The sequence below is a fragment of the Panthera tigris genome, chromosome D4 (genome assembly GCF_018350195.1).
Source record: "Panthera tigris isolate Pti1 chromosome D4, P.tigris_Pti1_mat1.1, whole genome shotgun sequence".
Taxonomy (NCBI): domain Eukaryota; kingdom Metazoa; phylum Chordata; class Mammalia; order Carnivora; family Felidae; genus Panthera; species Panthera tigris.
In genome coordinates, this window is record NC_056672.1 from 60,288,771 (window position 1) to 60,310,069 (window position 21,299).

At 49.3% G+C, this 21,299-nt stretch overlaps 1 protein-coding gene across 1 annotated transcript in view; it reads right to left on the reverse strand.

The window, feature by feature from the left end:
• Window positions 1-21,299, reverse strand: part of GABBR2 (gamma-aminobutyric acid type B receptor subunit 2) — a 236,672-nt gene that overhangs the window by 64,914 nt on the left and 150,459 nt on the right. The window contains exons 9-11 of the mRNA XM_042963492.1: window positions 18,259-18,339; window positions 14,670-14,820; window positions 11,426-11,558 (exon numbers count right to left, since the gene is read on the reverse strand). Coding sequence (XP_042819426.1) covers window positions 11,426-11,558; window positions 14,670-14,820; window positions 18,259-18,339 — 365 coding nt within the window. The remainder of the gene's footprint in view (window positions 1-11,425; window positions 11,559-14,669; window positions 14,821-18,258; window positions 18,340-21,299) is intronic.

Here is a 21,299-nt window from a genome sequence, read left to right on the forward strand (position 1 = left end):
CTCAATTACTGGGAGTTTCACCCTGAGCTTAATCAATGGCCAGATCACAAATCCCTGGTCTGTCAGAGTCGCATAGGACCTTACAGATCATTCATTCATTCACTCATTCATTCACTCATTCATCCGTTCATTCAATAAGGATTAGGTCAGAGGCTAAGTATATACTGATAAAAACAACAAGTAAAACAACAACAACAAAACACAGTGTTTTTTTTGAGCCACCAGTTGAGCTGGGAAAACAACTTTGCAGATGAATAAACTCAGACACTCAGGGCATTTAAGGTATTTCTCTCAACTGAGATGCCTGGGTGGCTTGGTGGGTTGAGCATCCAACTTCAGCATAGGTCATGATCTCATGGTTCATGGGTTGGAGGCCCGCATCAGGCTCTGTGCCGACGCTCAGAGCCTGGAGCCTGTTTCGGATTCTGTGTCTCTCTCGCTTTCTGTCCCTCTCCCCCCTCAAAAATAAATATTAAAAAAATATTTCTTTCAACCACTCCATACAGTTGCAGAGCTGAGCCTGGAACCCGGTGCCTTGCCCCTGCCCAGCCCTCTTTCCCCCATGTCATGCTCCTCCTGCCTTTCCTGACTCAAAGCTGGCTCATCCAAACCCAGAAGTCAGCTGTCAAAGGGACAGGACACATCTAGGGGTAGCTGCCAGCCCGAGAACACTCTCCTGGGAGATCTTTACACACTTTTCATACTGATGGGTTCGCAGGACCATTAAAACCAATGGCCTCCAAGTGTTTCGACCATGTTATCCTATCAGAAAAACAATCTGCAACATGAACATAAATGCAGTGTGGAAATTTACCAAAGGATGGTAGGAGATGAAATCATATCATTTGATTTTTATGTGGCTGACAAAGATCTCTTATTTTGGGTAGAAGTGTCACTCCAACGTGCTTTGCATTATTATAGTTGCTTTGACTTATGGGTTCTCTGAAGTAATCATTTTGGGGTGATTTGTCTGTTTTGGAAGACTCAGCTCATTAAGACCCAATAATACAATTTAGTTAAAACCTGATAATAACAGTCTAACCTGGCATCTGAAAATGGCAACATGTTGCCATAAGTGGGAAGTGAAGAATGGCTGAGGGGGCCTGGGCAGGAAAGGGTTAACAGAACAGGCCTGAGACCATCTTTAGAAAGTCCTGGTGGCAAGGTCGGCTCTCCACTGGCCTGTCTGGGACCTTGGATGTGGGGACGGTTCCCACCATCCCCTCAATGATAAGAGGTGACTCTTTGCCTGAGCTGTTTGTGCACACACCGTGGTTTCCTGCACACCTGCTTTCCTTCCAGGAGCCTGGAATTTTGGTATGTGCTAAGCCGGTGCCCACTAAAAATTCCAGGAACAGTCTCTAGTCAGCCTCCCCGGGAGACGGCTTTTCACATGTGTTGCCACCATCCATTGCTTGGGAATTAAGCGTGTCCCGTGTGATCCACTGGGAGAGGATCCTGGAAGCTGACACCTGGTTTCCCTTGGACTTTGCCCCATGTGTCTTTACCTTTTGCTGATTCTGCTCTATATTCTTTCTCTGTAATAAATCACTGCTGTGAGTACAACCATATGCTGACTCCTTCTAGTGAATCACTGAACTGGGGGTTGTCCTGGGGACCTTGGCACAATGGCCCATTGCTGTCTGGCATAATGGATTGATCAACCACGCTGTTCTCTGGAGAGTTCCTGCATCAGATTCTCGGACACACCTGCCGCACCGGGACTCCAGGGCCAGTCCAAGTGTTAAACCTTAGGAAGGCTGAATTTCTTTCGTATTTTTCTATATAAAAAACAAAGATAAATAAAAGCTGTACTCTTCTGCAAGACAATCCCAGTGGGTCACCTTGCACCCTGTGGTGTTCATATCTGATTTAAAGACAGCTCTTCAGACCATGATGAAATAACGCTGGAAGAAAGAGTCTGAAAGCAAGACAGTGGGACCCCCACCATCAGAGCTGCCCTTCCCAGGCTGGGAGAGGCCTCTGCAAAAGGGATGTGATTTCTCTCTTCATTCCTCCACCATCTCTTTAAGAGGCAAATGGACCCTTGGGTTCAGACCTGGACCCTCCTTGCCTCTAAGGTTCTCCCTGGGTTAGTATCTCCACTCTCAGGCTTCAACCACTTTTTCTGTGCTGACACGTCTCTTGTGTCTTCCCCAGCTTCTGAGCTCCAGACCTGCATAGGCCACTGTCACTGGAGACTTAGGTGACACCTAGCTGTGCATAAAACTTCACACTGCACAACCAAAGCTGAGTCCATCGGTTCCATTTCCTTCCAACTCCGGGAGTGATGCCACTATCTACACTATCCACTGTCACCCAGTTAGGGACCCCGAAGTCCCCCTGGGGAATCCTCCCCACCTTCACTCTCCTATTCAGACGCTAAGCCCAGCTTCTGTCTCACTTTCCACCCAGACTTTCTACCCTCCTTGCCTCTTGCCCATCCATCCAACCCTGCACCCTCCCCGCCCCCGGCCCGCAGTACTGTTCTCCAACGCAAATCTAAGCAAGTCTCCTAGGTTTAAACCCTTGCCGCCCCACTGAAGGTCAGGTCTTAGCAGGGTGTGACCCCACCACCCCACACCTTTCCTGCCACCCCCCCCCCCCCGGGGCACTCTGCATGCAAGTAATTCCTCACTACTTGAACATTCCTCCCCCCACCCCGAAACTGCTCTGGCTCCTGCACAGCTATGTCCTCTATCCAGAATGCCATTCCTCTCTCTGATCTCCTTCACAAATTCTTATTTTCTGTCCTCCGAAATCCAAACTCATGAGCCACCTTCTCTGAGAAGTTCTTCCAGACCTTGCAGGGATATCACAGCTGCCTCCTCTTTGAGACTGGCGCCCTCACACACGTTTCTGCTGTGCTGGTCACACTGAAATGCGGTCTATCTGATTATCTGTCTGCCTCTCCGAACAGGATAGTGCTACTGGGGGAGACGGCCTACAATGCTCACCTTTAAATCTCTGGAGCTAGCGCTGGGTGGGATGCAGGTGATCAGGCTGGATGCACCAGCTTAGGAGGTAATGAGCTCTCTGTCACCAGAAATGTGCCTGAGCCAAGCACACAAAAGGAAGACCAGAGAGGGAACTGGAGAATTTGAAGGCAAAAAGGCTGAGTTCATGGCATCCGTGGTCCCTTCTACCCCAAATATTCTGTGAGGTAGTGAGATCCCCCATCATTCCACATATTCAAGTAGAAATTGGCAGACCCCCAGCCAGAACACTGTAGGGTCATCTCCTGCACTGAGGCATTTCCTGCACTTCCTTGATGATGCTTCCAAGTATCTCCCTTCTGTGTGTCTCTATGATGCCAAATAAACCAGAAGGTTCTGAGGGGCTCTAAGGGTTCTGTTTCCAATATGTCACTTCTAATACAAGTCTCTACTGATTCATCCACACAAGACAAATAGCTACTTCACTTTTTCTCCCAAAGCCTTAAACATATTTACTTTTGTGCCATTAAGGTCTTTCTTTTCTCCCCTCAGCCATAAAGTACCCCCCGCCCTCCACCCACTCCCCTGCACACTGCCTTGAACACAGACGTCCATGAGGCAGGGAAAACTTGAGGCAGGTGATACCCGTATCAGTCTCAACTATGAAAAAGGGAAAAAACAATCAGCCACATCTCCAAATGGAAAGAAAAATCTCTGCCCAGAACAATTCTGCTCAGCTGCTTGTTCAATTGATTTCGGGAAGGCCCACCCGGCAGAGGAAGGGCTTTCGTCGCTCTTTGGGGGAACCAGCGTGCAAATGGACACACAGCCTCTCTTGCAGGTCTGTTCTGACACAGCACTGGGGCTGCTGTGCTCTAGGCCTCCTGTCACTACAGAGGCATGTGGGCTCCGGGCCGGGAAGTCACATAGAGGAGGAGCTCTGGTGTGGCTGGTTGGACGCTGAGGGGCAAGCCGCCTTCCTGTTTTCCAGAAACATTCCAAAAAAGGGCCTTTTGTTTCATTCTGATCGTTAACCCAGGCAACCAATAGTGAGATGGCAGGGAGAGAAGACTCAGACTGTCCAAAAGCAAGACCCAAGCCTCCGTTATGGACATCTTCCTGGGGCAAGGGGTGGTGGAGAGATTTGGTGTGTGTCCTGAGGCAATAAGCCTCTGAGGAGCATGCTCCAAAAATTATTCCAGAAGCCCCTGTCTTGCCCAGGGTCCTGTGAGCAAGATCAGAATAGGAATTGCCCTCTGGGATTTGGAATACAGCAAAGCCTTTTGGAGGGGGGTATGATTCTGGGGGCCATGGGAGATGGTGGGCGCAAACGGGGTACTCTGGGACCAGCGGAGGCATCTTAGGAGCCCTGGGGCAAATCAGAGAAAGGACTACCTTTTGGGAGGAGGAATTTCTGAGAGGCACCCGCTCGGGGCCCTGTTTGAAAGAACTCCCTCCTGAAGGCCCTCCCAGCTAGAGAAGTGAGCAGATCACAGGATGAAATCCAGCTCCCACTGCCCCTGATGCCAATATCCTTGTAGAGTGCACAGAATGTACAGCTGCATTTGGAGGCCCTGGCTCAGGCAACAGAGCACAGAGTGAGGGAAGAGGCCTTCCATCCCCTTCCCTCCAGGACCCCAGCAGGTGCCTCGGCTGCCAGAAGTTAGTGTATTTTCTGGATGTGCGATGTTTTCGAGATGGGTGGTGGCAGCATGGGGTGTGGGTGTGTGCCGGGTGGGGCCCCTCCTGCATCTCTAGGGGCTGAGGATGCAAATGAGTAGATGCTGGGCCAAGACAGGAAGGGAGAGTAGATGCACCATAGTGATTGCAGCTGCTATGAAATTTGTAGGCAAGTAAGAGGCATCCTTTAGGACTTCCAAAAATTCTGAGGGCTCCCCTATCTAAAGTCTTCCCTGATTTGTCCCTTCGCTTTTGGACCTCACTCCCTCCTGTAGGCCTGTCTCCATCAGGGCATACAACATCCTGAATGGTAGTTGTTTGTTTACCTACATCTTCCCGTCTATGCTGCCAGCTCCCTAAGGGCAGTGGTCTATGCAGCCAGCCCTGTGCCTGCAGGCCCTGGCACAAGTAGGTGCCTGGGAAATGTTGTCATGTAAATGAATGACTTATAGGACAAGGTGTGTGGGATAGGAGCACAGCATCTGCCCATCATTTGCTGGAGAGTCTGGGGAGCCTCTGGTGCCCTTCTTAGCCACCTTTGCAAAGCCAGAGGGAGCCCTTCATAACTGAAGGCCTTGGATGGCCCAGGACAGAGCAGCTGGGGTGGGGAGGTCACTGCCCTAAGAGGGGAGCTGCAGCCTCTCCAAGATTCTGGGTGGCTCCAAAAGGCATTGTCAGCTCAGCTCCAGTCCCTGTGGCTGCCTCTCTCTGCCGACCTGAACCTGCCAGGCAAGGCCGCCATCAGACACTCTGGGCATCCCCTGGCCCGGCCGTCCGGCCGCCTTCTGAAATCACAAAGCACGCTACCATGGCCAGACACAAAAGCACAGGATCACAGGCTGAAACAGCCCCCAACCACATTATTACACTGGGTTATCTCTCAAATGCTTCAAAAAGAAATCCTCAGGGCACCTGGGTGGCTGAGTTGGTTAAATGACTGACTCTTCATTTCAGCTCAGGTCATAACCTTACGAGCTCGTGAGATTGAGCCCTGCACTGGGAGCCAGCTTCAGATTCTCTCTCTCCCTCTCTCTGCCCCTGCCCCTGCTCATGCCCTCTCTCTTCTCAAAATAAATAAATAAATAAACAAAAAAAAAATCCTCAAGCGAAAGCTATCACTGATGTTTATGGCATCTTCACTGAAAACATCACTCATTCTTCCTAGACTTGAATTTACTGGGAGGCCAGGTGGATGTTCCTAGGTAGCCTTTGTCTTTTGAGTCAGAGTCAGAAAATCCTAGTATCCCAGGAGGGCTAGAAGATGACCCCTGAATCCAGTGCCTGGGCTCCAACCACCTCAACCCTTCCCAGCTGCTGCCCATCCTGAGATCATTCATACACCTCTCATGAGCAGGGTGTGGATGGCTAAGAGCACGTTTCAGGACCCAGAATCCAACCCTGCCTCCCCGTGATGGGGCTGCTCTGCTTCCAGGGATTCCAGCAGTGGCGGGGGGAACCCCTTTTCTCCCCTAACTGATGCTCAAGGTACAAGGTTTCTGGTGTTTCCATTTCTCTTCACACCTAGAGACAAACAAAAAAAATAAAGCAGGGTTCTAAACTTAACCTTTGTACTCTAGGTGTGGCCTGGGAGTTTGTTAGAGATGGGGCATTTCAGGTGCACCCCAGACCTACTGAGCCAGAATCTGCATTCACTGAGATCCCCAGGTGATTCATGCACATTATCTGTGCAGGTAGAAGACAGGCTGGTGGTTACCCTTGAGGGGGGTATGGACTGGAAGAGGATGCTAGAGATGGTCTGTTTCTTGATCAGGATGCTGGATGCACAGCTGAGTGTGGTTTGTGAAAATTCATTGAGCTACACACTTGTGCGTGTGTGTGTGTATGTGTGTGTATACTTTAATAAAAAGTTGGGAAAAAAAGGAATCAGGATTGTCAGCAAGTGGAGGGAGATCTACAGCTAAGCCATGCTCCTCTGAGCTGCCACGAGAGTGGCCCTGGGCTGAACCAGCTTCCCCTAGCTCTCGTGTCACATTCCAATGTCTGGGGACTCAGGGACTCATGTCGGAGAGCCCTGAGTCCCCACCTGCGTCATTCTTACCTTCCTTACCCATTCTTTGTTCTTCCCAGCCGGCCCCGCCCGAGGCCCCTTCCAGCACTCAGGGCGTCAGAAGCGCAGCAGCTTGGTTTTGACTTAGGTGGCAAGTCTGTCCCCGCTCCAGTTTTAGCAAAGCGAGGTCACATAAGGCCAGAAGTTGTCACGGACGTAACCTACATCCAACTGACCAGCACCAACACCAGTTTTCCAGCCTCTTCTTCAACCCAAGTTCACCCAGCTTTATCAGTGTCTCTCTTAGCCATGTCCGTGGGGGAACACAATTATCCGGACATACTCCCATCATTCACTTACTGACTCATTCTTTAAAAAAAAAATTTTTTTAATGTTTATTTATTTTTGAGAGAGAGCTTGAGCAAGGGAAGGAGGGCAGAGAGAGAGAGGGAGACATAGAATTTGAAACAGGTTCCAGGCTCTGAGCTGTCTGCACACAGCCCAATGCGGGGCTCGAACTCACAAACTGTGAGATCTGAAGTCAGGCACTTAACCGACTGAGCCACCCAGGTGTCCCCCACTCACTCACTCACTCACTCATTCTTAATGAAAACGGCTAACATATATTGAATCCTATTGTGAGGCAGGCACTAAATGCTTTGTAGACACTATGCCATCTAATCCTCACAACCCTATTATTATGCCCATTATACGGAGGAGGAGTAAACTAAAGTTCAGAGATATTAAGTAACTTAAGGTCCCACAGCTGGGAAATGGTGTAGCTGGGATTTGAACACAAGCAGTCTGTAATTCTCCTATATGCTAGGTACTCTGAAATACTTGGGGATGTATCAAAAATGAATGAATAGATCTACAAAAAACACTGAATTGTACACCTCAACAGGGTAAATTTTATGGTATGTGAAGGATATCCCAAGGTTTAAAAACCTGAATGGACAAATTTTGGGTTGGGATAAATGTTGACCACATCCCTAAGAATTTGATGGACCTGCTTCTCTGGTATGAACCAGCTAGCAACAAATATATATATATTTCTTAAAAAGATATATATTTTTTTCTTTTATATATGTATATATATAATATATAAGTATATAAATAAATATATATTTATATTAAATAAATATATAAATTTATATATAAATATATAATTAAAATATATTTTTTTATAAATAAATAAATATAAATATTAAAAAAATATATATATATATTTCTTAAAAAGAACAAAATGCCTCAGACATCTCTGTAGTCCAACAAAGCTAGTTCCAAACTTCAGTCCTGCCACCTAGCCAGGTACAGCAGACTTTCAGTTTTCTGTCTGGTTAGGCAGAGACAATGAACCTCACCTCGTCAGGAGATTGAGGGGATATGAAGGGATGTCTGCAGGTGGCCGCAAGCTGGGCCTGGTGAATCACAGAGGATAGTGCTGAGTTTCATGAGGGCTCAGGCCTGGGGGGGCGGCTAACATGGCATTGCTGGCAATGCTTGAAAGCCCCAGAAACTGTTGAGACCTTTGTTGCATCTAAGCCCGCCTGGGCCTCATCCTCACTGCAGAGCCCCTTCTCACCCCTCCACGCTCATGTGGAGTTTCTGCCTAGGATTCCACAAGGAAGAAAAATGCCGTTTCTCTTCCCCACCCACCTTGCTCCCTCTCTGGGTTGCCAGGGGCTGGGATTCCTGAGCCAGGTCAGCGAGTTAAGTTTGGAGTCGGCCCTGCCACCCCCCCTGGCACCGGGGCTCTGGCCCAGGCCCAGCACTGTTCTCATAGGCAGCTCCCTGCCCACAGGGGCCACGTTGCTATGGTGATTCCACTACCCACACAGTGTCCAGGGAGACTGCACAGTGTAGCTGGAGCTGTTTGTAAGACTTGCTGAAACCAGGCTGGGAAGATTCCCGAAAGGGTCAGAGGGAGCGGGGGATGGGAACTAAGTGTAGCTGTTTCCCTAGCAGTAGTTGTGTGTGTGTGTGTGTGTGTCCGCACGCACATGCAGGGAGTACATGCTCACACATGTAGCCACCTCCCTCCCTCCCATAATGGCCCTTCTGAGCAGAGGCACAGCCCCCAGAGAGGCAGAATCTCATGACTGTCATAGGTTTCTTCCTGAGGTGGTGTTCATGGTTTATCATTGTGTTCAGTTTCCATCTTGAAAACGGAAAGAAAAAAGGGTGGCATTCATACAGCAGCAGGACTGACCGAACTGTGACTTCAACTACTCCCCACCTGAAGCGGCTTCATGTTCTACCTTGTCGCTTGTCCTATAAAAACATCCTGCAGAACACAGAGCAGGATACCGGGAAATGGTAACGGTGACGGGGAGAAAGCTGCCTACCTCCTGTCCCCCTCGTTCCAGGCGCCTCACCGGAACCATCGCATTTAGCCCACACTACCATCCCGCAGGGGGATTTGTTACTCTCATTTTACAGATGATGAAACTGAGGCTCAGAGAGGCTAAGTCACTGGCCTCAGCCAGGGGCCAGTAAGAGTAGGCGGTGGGACTCACACCCGGGCTGTTCAAGATCTGTGCTCACTGCACCAGACGGCCCTGATTCTACCTCCTCCCTGCTCGCTGTGGGTTTACCGGTGGGCAGGCTGTCAGGCCCAGAGAGAACAGAATCCGAGGCACCAAGTGAAATAAAGAGCCACAACCCCTCTGGAATAGCAGGTGGGGCACAACCCGAATTGCACTCACTGGGGACTGGTATTTAGGCTCTAAATTCAAGCTTTCAGTTCCCCTTCCTGAGTGATATTGGGAATTATTAAATAGATGACCCCAGTCCTAACCCATGTACACATTTGTTCTGACCCAATTCAGTCCAGAGTAGTTAATCTATGCCTCTTCCCCACAGTCATGAATGTGGGCTCCCCTCTGCAGAGCCTCTGAAACAGCCCTGACTGCAAATAAATGAATCCTCAGGGATGGTGAGAATGGGGGCCTAACATCTCCCGAGCCCTCGTGTTCGGAGCTAATGCTGATTTGTAAAGCGCTTTATGATTTATTCATACCGCCTCGCCAGGCTTCCCAGGACAGCCTTCCCCTCACACAAATGAGCGCGACTCCCAGAACAGAATGTCAGGCTTCATTAAAAGAAAAAAAAACCCGGTGTGGGGGATGTCCCTTTTTCTTCTTTTTTTTTTTTTGCTCCCAAGCTTGCGTCACCTGGTGTTTGTAGGATTCAGGTCAAATTCCAGAGAGCACCTGTGCAGTAACAGCCTTTGGCCCCTGACCAGGGAGGGTATAAGATGTCAGGAGCGTCTTTCTGGGAAGAAGGGGCTCTCTCTGCACAGGATGCAGTCTTGACAGTCCAGGGTATGGGTGCTGGCCTGCAGCATGTGGAAGAGATCCCGCACCTGCTGCCGGTTTGCAATCCAGAACTGTGCAGGAGTGGACGATGCCGAGACCTTAGAGCCACAAGTCCCATCCAAAAGAGACTGCTGTGCAAAAAAGGGCCTACATTGCTCTTAACACCTTAACAGAAAACTGAAGAGTTGCTTTTCGATTAATCTGGCCAACTGATCGTTTGGCCATCGCTTCTAGCTCTGGTCCTCCAGGCTGGGAATTGGATGAATTATTGCATTTGGGACAATACAGAGACCCAAATGGCTAACCCAGTTTCGAGAGATCACAGTAGTCAAAGTCCAGAAATAAATCCCAACTGCTCATTCTCATTTTACAAAATGAGCCAATGACATTTTCAACTGAGAGTTACTTCTACACAGTTGTTAGCTGCTAACGGGTAAACTCTTTTAGAAAAAAAAAAAAAAGACCACCAACAACAAAGAGGCAGTGAATATTTAAAACATGGTAATTAATTTTCAAAATAAGATTTCTAAAATTGACTAAATAAATTACCCTGTCTTGGGCTTCCTTAAGTATATGCATTCTCAGTGAGGGTGATATAGTTCCCAAGGGGCAACCATGGGTTCTTAAATGTGAAAATACTACTCTTTCATGCATGAACTATAGATATACATACAGTACATAAACAAACATACAGTATATCTTTGGTATTAAATTTTCATGAGGAGATAATTAGAAAAAAAGTTTAAAAAGGCCTCATAGGGGAGCAATAAGGGGAAAAAGGGATTGAGAAACACTGCTTAAATAGAGAATAATGGCTCTGGGGCACATGCGTGGCTTGGTCGGTTAAGCATCCGACTTCGGCTCAGGCCATGATCTTGCGGTTCACAAGTTCGAGCCCCGCGTCTGACTCTGTGCAGACAGCTCAGAGCCTGGAGCCTGCTTCAGGTTCTGTCTCCCCCTCTCCCTGCCCCTCCCCAACTTGTACTCTGTCTCTCTCTCAAAAATAAATAAAACATTTTTAAAAAATTAAAACAAGAAAATAATGGCTCTTTTTCTATATGACTCAAAGTCATGCACATAGACAGACATACAGACATCTCTTCATATCTGTAATGGTTGAGATAGATGAGCAGATCTGTTCCTTCATAAGTGGCTCTAACCCTGACCCCAGGTATCGATCCTTTTCTGGTTGGTAGTTTTCCTCCCTCCCTTTTACAGGCTACCCAGCCATTCCTCGAGGGCTGTTTTCTAGCAGTGGCCTGTTAAGTCCATGATCTTAATGTTGCAGGCAATACTGATGTCCCTTCCAGTCTGAAAGCAACGACATACTGCCCTGTTGAACTACAGAAATGGCTGAATGAGTTGTCTTTTGCCTGTTCACGTATTTCCATTCATTTCTGGGTTTGGATCTGTGTTTTTTGAGGATGGAAAACCAAGAAAACCTTATATCCTGTACCATCGGAACACGCAGAATGACTTACAGTGCAAAGTGTTTCGAAGGTCTTTTCAGACACAAAGGATCCATCAAGGCCAAAGAGAAATATCGATGCATAGGAGAGCATCCCTCCGAGGATAATGAGGTTGTTCATATATGGACTCGACATCTTTATCAGCCTGCCAAGAGAGACAATACAGTTAACAGAACTGTTAATGTGGTTATTCCTCCAGCAAACACTTCCTGGATGCCTACTACGTGTATATTGCTGCCAAGGCTAAAGGACAGAGAAACGTAAGCCCAGGCTTCCTCCACGCCCCCCGCCCCCCAAGCCTGTGCCAGCTACTAAGGGCCACTTTGCCCTCACTAAAGGACCCCGGAAGCTATCCGATTCTAGTCATGGAGTTTTCCTCGGTCAAGTTCACCTATCACTTCTCTAGGGTCAGCTTGTAGGTTTTTTTTTAGGCTGGGGCTAGGAAGATAGGGTGCATCTAGAGAATTCTACATTCTAGTTCAGCAGCCTTAAGGGAGGAGGGAGATGAGGGCGAGAAGGCCACACTCCCCTCCCCCTTGTGGAGGGGGCCAGGCCTGGGAGGTCTACAGGTGAGTGTTCGGGGCTGCTCAGGAAGTGTGGTCACCAGGTGGTATACGAGTATTCACTTTGGCTGCCTGGAGCTCGCACAGTCTTGTGCACAAAGAGGGTCACACACATGGATGGGAACACCTCCTCTAGTCATCAGGTGATAAAAATGGACAGTGCATGGGGCTCCTGGGTGGCTCAGTCGGTTGAGCATCCAACTTCGGCTCAGGTCATGATCTCCCGGTTCGTGAGTTCAACCCATGTGTCGGGCTCTGTGCTGACAGCTCAGAGCCTGGAGTCTGCCTGCTTCAGATTCTGTGTCTCCTTCTCTCTCTGCCACTCCCCTGCGCACACTCTGTCAATCTCTCTCTCTCTCAAAAATCAATAAACATTAAAAAAAATTTTTTTTAATGGACAGTGGCATCCCCATTCCCACCCCCACCCCTATCTTCACCAGGCTGCGGTTGGGGGCATTCTTTATATTCCCAAACTCTACATGCTTGTCTCTCACCTCTTTCAGGAATCCTGCTTTGGCTCCCAGCTGTCCAGCAAGCCAGGCCCGGGTTAGACCATCAGTTGGCTGGAATCCACCCTGAGTAGTGCCTGGCTAACCCTGCACAATCCACTCAGTATGTCCTGGGTTTTCAGGTGCCCCCATGGTCCAGGCACTCTTTTGCAGATTGGAATCATAGTCAGTTCCCTCAACAGTTTCTTTTGTACTCTGCCATTCTGTTAATGCTTTCACATTTTAAAAATGTGTGTCAAAGTGGGAGAGAGATAAAAAGCCTGGTGTGAATTATGGATCACACACGACTTCTGAGCTGGGATCACTGGGTGGGGCCACCCTACACTCGGCCTGCGGAGTCACCTCATGGGTAAGACGAGACAACAGATCTCACTGCCCAAGGCATGTATGTGTGAAGCTGACACGAGACTGGATTCCTGGAGGTCCTTTTGCAAACCACAAACTGCTAAGACCCCTTCCTCCTTAGTACCACAGGAAGTGGGGGAAGGGAGAGGCCAGGAGTTGGGCAGGTTCCCTGGAGGAAAAGGACCTTAGCAAATAGGCAGCATTTAGGAAGATAAAAGTGAGGGGAGCTTGGAACTACTGTGACATTTATTTTTATCTCTTTCAGATTTTTTAATCTGCAAAGCCAGTCAAAAAATTCACATAGACGCCAGCCTCCTGGAAAGAGTAATAGTAATTTTCCACAGGAGGCCAAAAGAATTGGTAAAGAATTAAAGGAGTTTAGTCTTATGATAGGGGCAGCTTGCTGTTAAGATGGGTATTTTGGAAACTTGTAGAAAGGGAATCTAATATTAACTAATTAATATTAACTAATATTAACTGAAACCTGATTATGTGCCCAGGCCTTGTGCCAAATGCTAATTCGTATGGTCATCAGTTAGGCGGAACTTTCTTCAATTTTTTGTGGTGGTATATGGGTTATTGGTGATATAGAAAATAAAACAACGGGTGGGTAAAAATCTTTTTGTTCTTTAGGAAATAGATTTGACCCAATCGAACCCCAAAACAACAAAATCTAGAGCTTTCAAGCTCCTCCTTTGCAAGCAAGGAGGGAAAAAACAAAACAAAACAAAAAACAAAACCCCCTGTTCTCTGCAGAATCAGGCTTGTTCCTGGCAGCCCAGAACGTCACACAGTGTGGCTTCTGGGCTCCAGGGCATTGAAGCTGTGCCCCGGGGGATCCCTGCTCTGAGCCCCCGCCCAGTGACTTCCCAACAACACGGAGAGCTGGGTACAGGGATTTGCTATGGAAACCACAGAAGCTGGCTGTGCTTGGTAAACCACTTGGGTGCTGGCCTGTTCTACCCACGACTGACCAGAATAACTCAGACAGTGAGCTGCTCTCCTTCAGAAAGTGAAGAGCACGCGTGGTGGAAAAGAAATCAAAGGGGCGCCTGGGGGGCTCAGTCGGTTAAGCATCTGACTTTGGCTCAGGTCATGATCCTGTGGGTCTGAGCCCCGTGGTGGGCTCTGTGCTGACAGCTCAGAGCCTGAAGTCTGCTTCAGATTCTGTCTTCCTCTCTCTCTGCCCTGCCCCTGCTCATGATCTGTCTCTGTCTCCCAAAATGAATAAACATTGAAAAAAAAATTAAAAAAAAAGTAAAAGAAATCAAAGCCAGAAACCCAGGGGACAGGTTCTGCCACACACAGCAATGTGGCCTCAGACAACAACCCTCCCTCTGTCACTGGGCTTCTGTCCTCTCACCTGTAATCTGGGGAGTTATCTCAGGCTCAGGTGAGGATGATGGGAGGGAGGAGCTTCTCAGACTGTAAAGTGCTGTACTAACGGGTGGTGTCCCTTACTGAACTCAGTGATTCCCTCGGGCAATGCTTCCCCAAGACGCGAGGGGGTGGAGCAAAGACTTCGGGGGATTCCCTCTTCTGTGGTTTTCCTTCTGGACAGGAGCATAGCCAGCCTTTGATTTTATTTACCCCAGCCTTCCTGTGCAACCAGCAGCCCTGACTCTGTGTATATGCATGTGCACGCGCTCGTGCACACATACATGCCCATGCACATGGAACATCTAATCACATCCCGGTGACTGAATGACCACTTTAGAAAACTGCCCGGAAACTTCTTCTGTGCCCCTGGTGAATCTGTCACAGGATGCCCCTACATGTTATCCATGAGGTTTGTCAATCCAGAAAGCATCATCCAAGAGAAGGGTGTGAGCGGCTTACTTCTGATTCCGGTTCTTGATGTTGAAGAAGAGAAAAGCGCTGGCCATGATCATCCCCAGGATGGTGAGGGCAGAGAGGATGCTGTAGAGAGGTAGGGAGATCTTTCGGAGCTGCTCCAGGATGATGGTCTTGTCTTTTGGTGGTTCGGATCCTAGAAGGCCACGAACAGATATCAGCTGAGCCCAGTGTACGACCGGTCAGTCCTTGAGAACCTCTCTGCCCGCACGCTCTTGCCATCTGGCACCTGCGCACAACCTCTGTGCAGGACACGTCTACTGGGGGCAGGGCTCCAGCGCTTGGCCAGTCTACTCGGCAGGGAGCCTTCACTAGGACTTATTTCTTTCTCTAAATAGAATCCATAAGGAATTTGTGATGCATTTAATAGCCATTAAAAGACTAGAATTTGATTTGGTCTAATTACCCTGTTGAAAAACCACCCTCATTTGTCCCCACAGGTAACGGTGGCCCGGAAGGCACGGGGCCAGATGCTGTGAGTGGGTACCACCGGGTGCCACTGGGGGTGACGAATCTGGCTTGGGGTCTCACAGACTCTGCTCTGACACATGATAATGACCACCTTCAACAGGGCAGACACCTTGCCTATCAGTTCCATGGAGACAGCTATGTGTCTGGCCGCAGGTTTCCTGCCTCAAGGTCATTAGGTTATAAAAGCTCTTTCTGGTTTTCCCTTTTCATAAGACTCACTAACTGTGGGAGGCAGAAGCTACTGGCATGCCTCCCCATCCCTGCCGCACCAGGACTGGGCCCAAACTGTGGGATTCCATTCCTCTGTGTCACTGCAGAGCCATCTCTGCTCATTCTCTGAGGGCACCAGGAAACTATGGGAGCCCTGAGGGCCTCAGAGAAAACTCATCTTTGTGGTCACTGGCAAAATTGTCCAGAGGCAGGCTGGCATGGGAGGAGGGGTGCAGGGATCCTCCTCACTCTGCCCCACTTCTTACAAATCCCTTTTTTCTCAGCTGCTATTTCAAGCTGGGTTGCTGCTATGGAATTGTGAAATGCTGGGCCTTTTCTCTCCAGTGGGGAAACTGGGGAGCCCAGGGAGACCCATCAGAGATCATGATGACCCCACCATGGCTGTGCCATGGGCGCCTGCCTTGGTTATACCCCCGCTCCCAGGAGATAAGCAGAGGATGTGGGCAGGTGTGGCAGAAGGGTTTGAGATTCCCGCCCCCCCCAAACATCTGTGTTTAAAAAACTCCGCTAGCAAGTTCAAAAGTGTTTGGAAACATTCAGTGGATAAAAAGAATTTGAACCATCTAAGCAGTCTAGGGAAGTTGCCAGGTTCGAAAACAGCTAGGAACCTGCTGGCATGGTTCACATAAAGCTTTAAAGCAATTCCACGTAAAGTAACATTTTCAAGGCCTGAAAGTCAGGGCAAGAGCAGACGCAAGGTGGATAAAGCAACACCATTTCTTGCTTCCCGAAGTCAAAGCTCTACATCTGAAAGCGTCTTCCCCCGTTCTCCATTTTCCTCCCCTTGCTCCCAAGTGAACCTCTGGCTGCATCAGGCTGGCTCGGGTGTCTCCTGGTTCCCAAACACAAGCGCCATCTTGGGGGTGCCCATGGGCTCTTGGCTGGGCACAAATCCCTCTCTGGTCCCTGAGAAAGGGGCTGAGGTTTGGAGCAGCGGTTATATGATGATTATGACCACCAATTGCTCACGTAGAAACAATGTCAATTCTCCTCCCCTGTACTCCACTTTCCTTTCACCCAAAACGGCACCTCCACATAACTATGCATAACTATGCACCATAACTAAGACATTATGGAAGCCACATGGTAACTAGCAGCAGCCTTGAGTTTTCTTTCTTGCTCTTCACCCAATCCATTCACTCATTATTCATCTAGTCTTTACTATTCCTTCATCCCCCATTATACCTTCATTCACCATCATTAATCATGATCAATCATCATGAATAATCACTTTCTACCTGTCAGGCCCTGTGCTGGGTGCCAGGGATTTAGAGATAACCAAGAAACAGTCCCTGTCCTCAAGAAACTTCTATACTAGCCATGTGACAAGAAAAAGGCAATAATAAGCAATCGTATTTACTGAATGCTTACCATGGGCTAAGCACTTTACAGAGATTTTCTCATTTGATCCACCCAACAGCCTCACAGGTAGAGAAGATTATTCCCATTTTACACAGAGGCAACAGTTTTCTAGATGTTAAGTGATTTTTATAGCTACTAAGTGGCAAAACCAGCAGGATTTGAACCCAGATCTGCCTGAGTCCTGTGCTCTAACCATGATGAAAAACTGCTTCTAAAGACAGGGTCCAGGTAGTTGATAACATCAGACACGGAGAAGCCTGAGCATGAAAGTGTAAAGAGTGTAGTTCTCCCTGATGGAGTCTGGAAAGGCTACAGAAGGGGGAGCTGATCCTCAGAAGATGAACAGCTGGCTGCCCACAAGGAAGACAATTAGGAAAAGGCATTCTGGGCAGAGGGCTCAGCAGGGGCAAAGGCATGGTGGTATCTTGGCATATTCGAGGAGCTGTAAGCAGTTTGGCTGGGGAGATCTGAAAGAAGAGGAGAAGTGGGAAGGGATCTCTGCAGGGGGGCTTTGAGGTGACACCATGGAGTGAGGTCCCTTGCTGAGCAGTAGGGACCATGCAGGGCTCTGAGCAAAGGTGGAGAATCTTCAGCATAGTGGCTGATGGCAAGAGTGCTTTGGCTGTTGAGGACAGAATGGACTTGAGGGAATTAAGAATGATTAAGCCCATCCACAGTCCACCCATCCACCCATGTATCCATCCATCCACTCACTCATCCTTTTATCTATCCATTCACTCACTCACCCACTACTTTATTCACTCATATGCTCACCTGTTCATTCATTTATTCACCCACCCAGTCACCCACTCACTTGATCAATCATGTATTTATTTTTTCATCAAATGTGAATCTTCAACATGTGTCAGACCCTGCCTGGCATTAGGGGTTAAAAGTCAAGTGGAATCCATTCAGGGAGCTCATGGTCCAATAACCTAGAAATTTCCATGCAAAAGACAGTGACTATGGGAAAGGCAGAGACAAACACTGTGAAAGCCAAGAGAAGGGACCCATTAGCTCAGCTAATGGGGGTGGGGGGCAATCAGGGAAGGCTGTACAGAGGAGGTGTCCTTTGATCTCGTTCTAGAAGCTGAGGAAGAGTTCTCCAGCAGAAGAAGGGGGAATGGTCTTCCAGGAAGACCAGCAGGTGGACAGGCTTTATTACTAACCCAACCAAATGCTTTCTCAAAGAAGGATACAGAGCTAAATTTAGCTGGGCCACATTTAAATAGAATTACACCTGGCCATGAACTGGTTTAAATGTAGATACCCCAGTGAAAGCCAGCTCTCCATGCAAATTCCAGTGACCCCTCTCAGGAGCTGGAAATCCAGCTCCCATGTGAGTGATGGGGACACTATGCTAAGTGAGCGAGCATGTGTGATAAGAGGAAAGGAGGTTCCCTCTTCCCTTGGAAGCCAAGGACTCCGAGCTTGTCCCCAACCCTCAGACAATATCTGGGCCTGGGAGCAATTGAGCAGGCCCCTTCTATGAGAAGCCCACCTGCCTTACCTTGGAACCTGATAGTGTCGTTGATTATCTCCAGTGTGTCGGCCACAGCGTTGTACTCTCCCACCTTCACCTCCCTGCTGTCTGCGGGAGCAAGAGACAGTGGTTGGTTAGATTGAGCCCTGTGCCCATGGCTGGTGTCCCATGGTCTGCTCCTGTCCCAGTTCTTGCTCCCCTGTGGGCCCTGGCTATATTGTCACAGGCTTTCCTTTTCCCCAGGGCCTCTTCCAGGTAGAATCGCAAAACCTCCAATCTGATCTGGGGTGGAACAGAAGCCCTCTTACCCCATCTCACCCACTGGTTACCCGCCCTTTGCTGTATGTCTCATGGATGGGGGCTCACTGCCCTCATAATTGGACTTAGTTACCAAGTCCTTCCTGGTCATTGAGCTGAAGGGTCTCTCTATAACCTTCCTCTGGCATCTGGCTCTGTCATCTAAGACCACACAAACCACTTCTGCTCCTTTTGCTCCAGGACAGCTCTATAGACTTGGAGACAAAGACAGATCATCTCCCAGGTGCCAGACCCCAACCTCACCTTACAGAATATCATTTCCAATTCTCCCCTCTCCAGATCCCTCCTTAGGCTACACCATACAATGTCACTGTGTCTGATAGAGTGTAGACTCAAGGACCAACCAATGTACTTCTTCAGGCATGATCTGGTCAACACAAGTACAGGGGACTGTCCCCTCCTTTATTGTGCACATTATATTCTTATTAATGCATCCTCAGGTGGAATTAGTATCTTTCAGAGGCCACATTGCTCTGCTGGGTCATATCGAGCACAATCTCCTTCATATATACTTGTTCAGGTGTATTTTCAGACCCAAGTGATTCATTTGAATTTACCTTCATCCTTGATACTATTCTGTTGGTGGGTTTAGGTCATTGTTTTGGTCATCTCCAGGAATAGCGATGATGAAAACTGGCCCAGGGCGGTGGCAAGAAGAATGAAGAATGGGGGTATCAGATTTGACAGAGGTTTCTTTTTTCCAAGTAAAATCTGGACAACTGTGTGATCAAATGTGTGGGGGATATGGGGAACAGGGGAGTGAAGCAAGTGCCTGGGGGGATCAGGTACCATTCCCTGAGTGGGGAACTCAGGAGAGGGTCAGAGAAGCGGGGAAGTTGCTACATTCCGGTTTGGGGACGCTAAGCCTGACGTGCTTATGGATCATGAGAGTGGCGATGTCCTTGGGTCTGGAGACAGGGGAGAGTTCTGGGCTAGGGAGCGAGTCAGGGCCATCAGCATGTAGGCTGGGAGCTGGAGCATGGGGGCAGGTAGGAGATCCCTAGGGATAGTGCCAAGGGGAGGAGAGGACCAAGGGCAGAATCCTGGGGAGCGCCAACCTCCTAGGGGCTTGGTAGAGCAAGGATGCTGCAAGGAACTGGGAACTACTGGCCAGGATGCTGGGAGCAGGATGGCGGAGAGAGTGGGCATCCCGGGAGCCAACGAAAGGGACAATGTCACATGTCACTGAGAGACCAGAACTAGGGCAGGGGGTCAGTAGATTTGGTGTGTGGGGTGCTGGTGACCGGAGATGAAGCAGGTTCAGGGGAAGAAGGGCCAAAGGCAAGGAGTGTGGAAGTAGAGTGAAGCCCCCAGGGCAGAACTGGCTTTGACAGGGTTGGGGAGTGGGCAGGGCAGGGTGGCCACGGAAGAGTCACCGAGCCCTGACAACGTGCCTGGATCTGTGCCAGGAACTTTAGGTGCCTTTTTTTGTTCAGTTCTCATGGCTGGAGTTGGTGGCTTCAGTCCCACCAAATAGATGAGGAAACTGAGGCTCAGGAGGTTGTAGCTTTGCTGCCCCTCCCTCATTCTAAGAGTAGAGCCCAGCCTCAAACCCGGGACGTTTCCCACCGCCTATGTTCTCATGGGGCTGCCTTGACGGGATCCCTGAGCAGTGACAGTTCTGTGCCAAGCTGCCACAGGCCACGTGGGCCTCCTGAGTGTAATAACTGCGGAGAGCTGTGCCCACATGCCCACCGTAGGGCAAGCGGGTCCCCTGAGCTGCAGATGCTGGGCATAAGAATGCCATAAGGTGGCGCGGGTACAGGAATTCCGAACATGTAACCGCAGGAACTGCCGGCTGGCTGGGGCTCTGGCTCTGAGTGAATTTTGTGGAAGAGATGCAGATGTGCTACTGGTCCCTTATAAACATTCGGGAAGCAGAACAGGGAATCCCATAGGCCACCCTTCGCTTGTGTGCCTTTGACTGTGGGGTGGAAAACAGGCCTGTAAAAGTCACTCCCTTCTCCCCACAATGGTCTCCCTGCCATTTGGGGGCTGTCACACTGTGCAGGTGGCTGTCGCTTGCCTGGGTCACAGCTCCTAAATGTCACATTAGCAGACTCTGCTGGGAGCTCCGGTATCCCTGCTCTGGCCTTTTGAAGTCCTCAGCCCCAATCAGCTCCTGCCGCTCGGAGGAGGAGGTCCTGATTTATTTATCTGGCGTGGGGAGGCAGCTCATGAAATATGCAGACTGATTGGAACAGATCACCAGGAGCCGGGAAGTGGTGTGGCTGGCACCCCACTGCGCCCCAGCCACACAGCCCGCCCCTCTGGTTCACACACCCTACTGTACTGTCCCTTAGCACCAAAGTAACACTCGGCTTCCCAAGAAAGCCATAATCACCGTAATCTCTCCCTGGGGTACCGCTTGGGGGATCACCGGTGCTTCTCATGTTCTTGGATTTAAGGCTCATGGCAAAACATGAGCTGGGCTTGACTCGCTGCAGTAAGTGAAGTGAACACTCAGAGCTATGTGCTGGGCAGCGACCAAGTGGCCTGAACTTGGCTCCCCTACTTCTGGATTCAGACAGGGCAGAGCTCATACTGGTCACTGAGCCCACATTTCCGGAGCGCATGCCAGCCCCAGGTTATTTCATGATTAAGAATCCCTCAAAAGCTTCAGTGTGGGTGGTGGAAGATAAGGTTCTGTCCTTACCCATGATCAAGGTGGCCTTGGACCTCTGGGTATGTGGGATGCTTATGCTAAATCTCTTAATCACTCATTCATTCATTCAACAAACATTGATGGG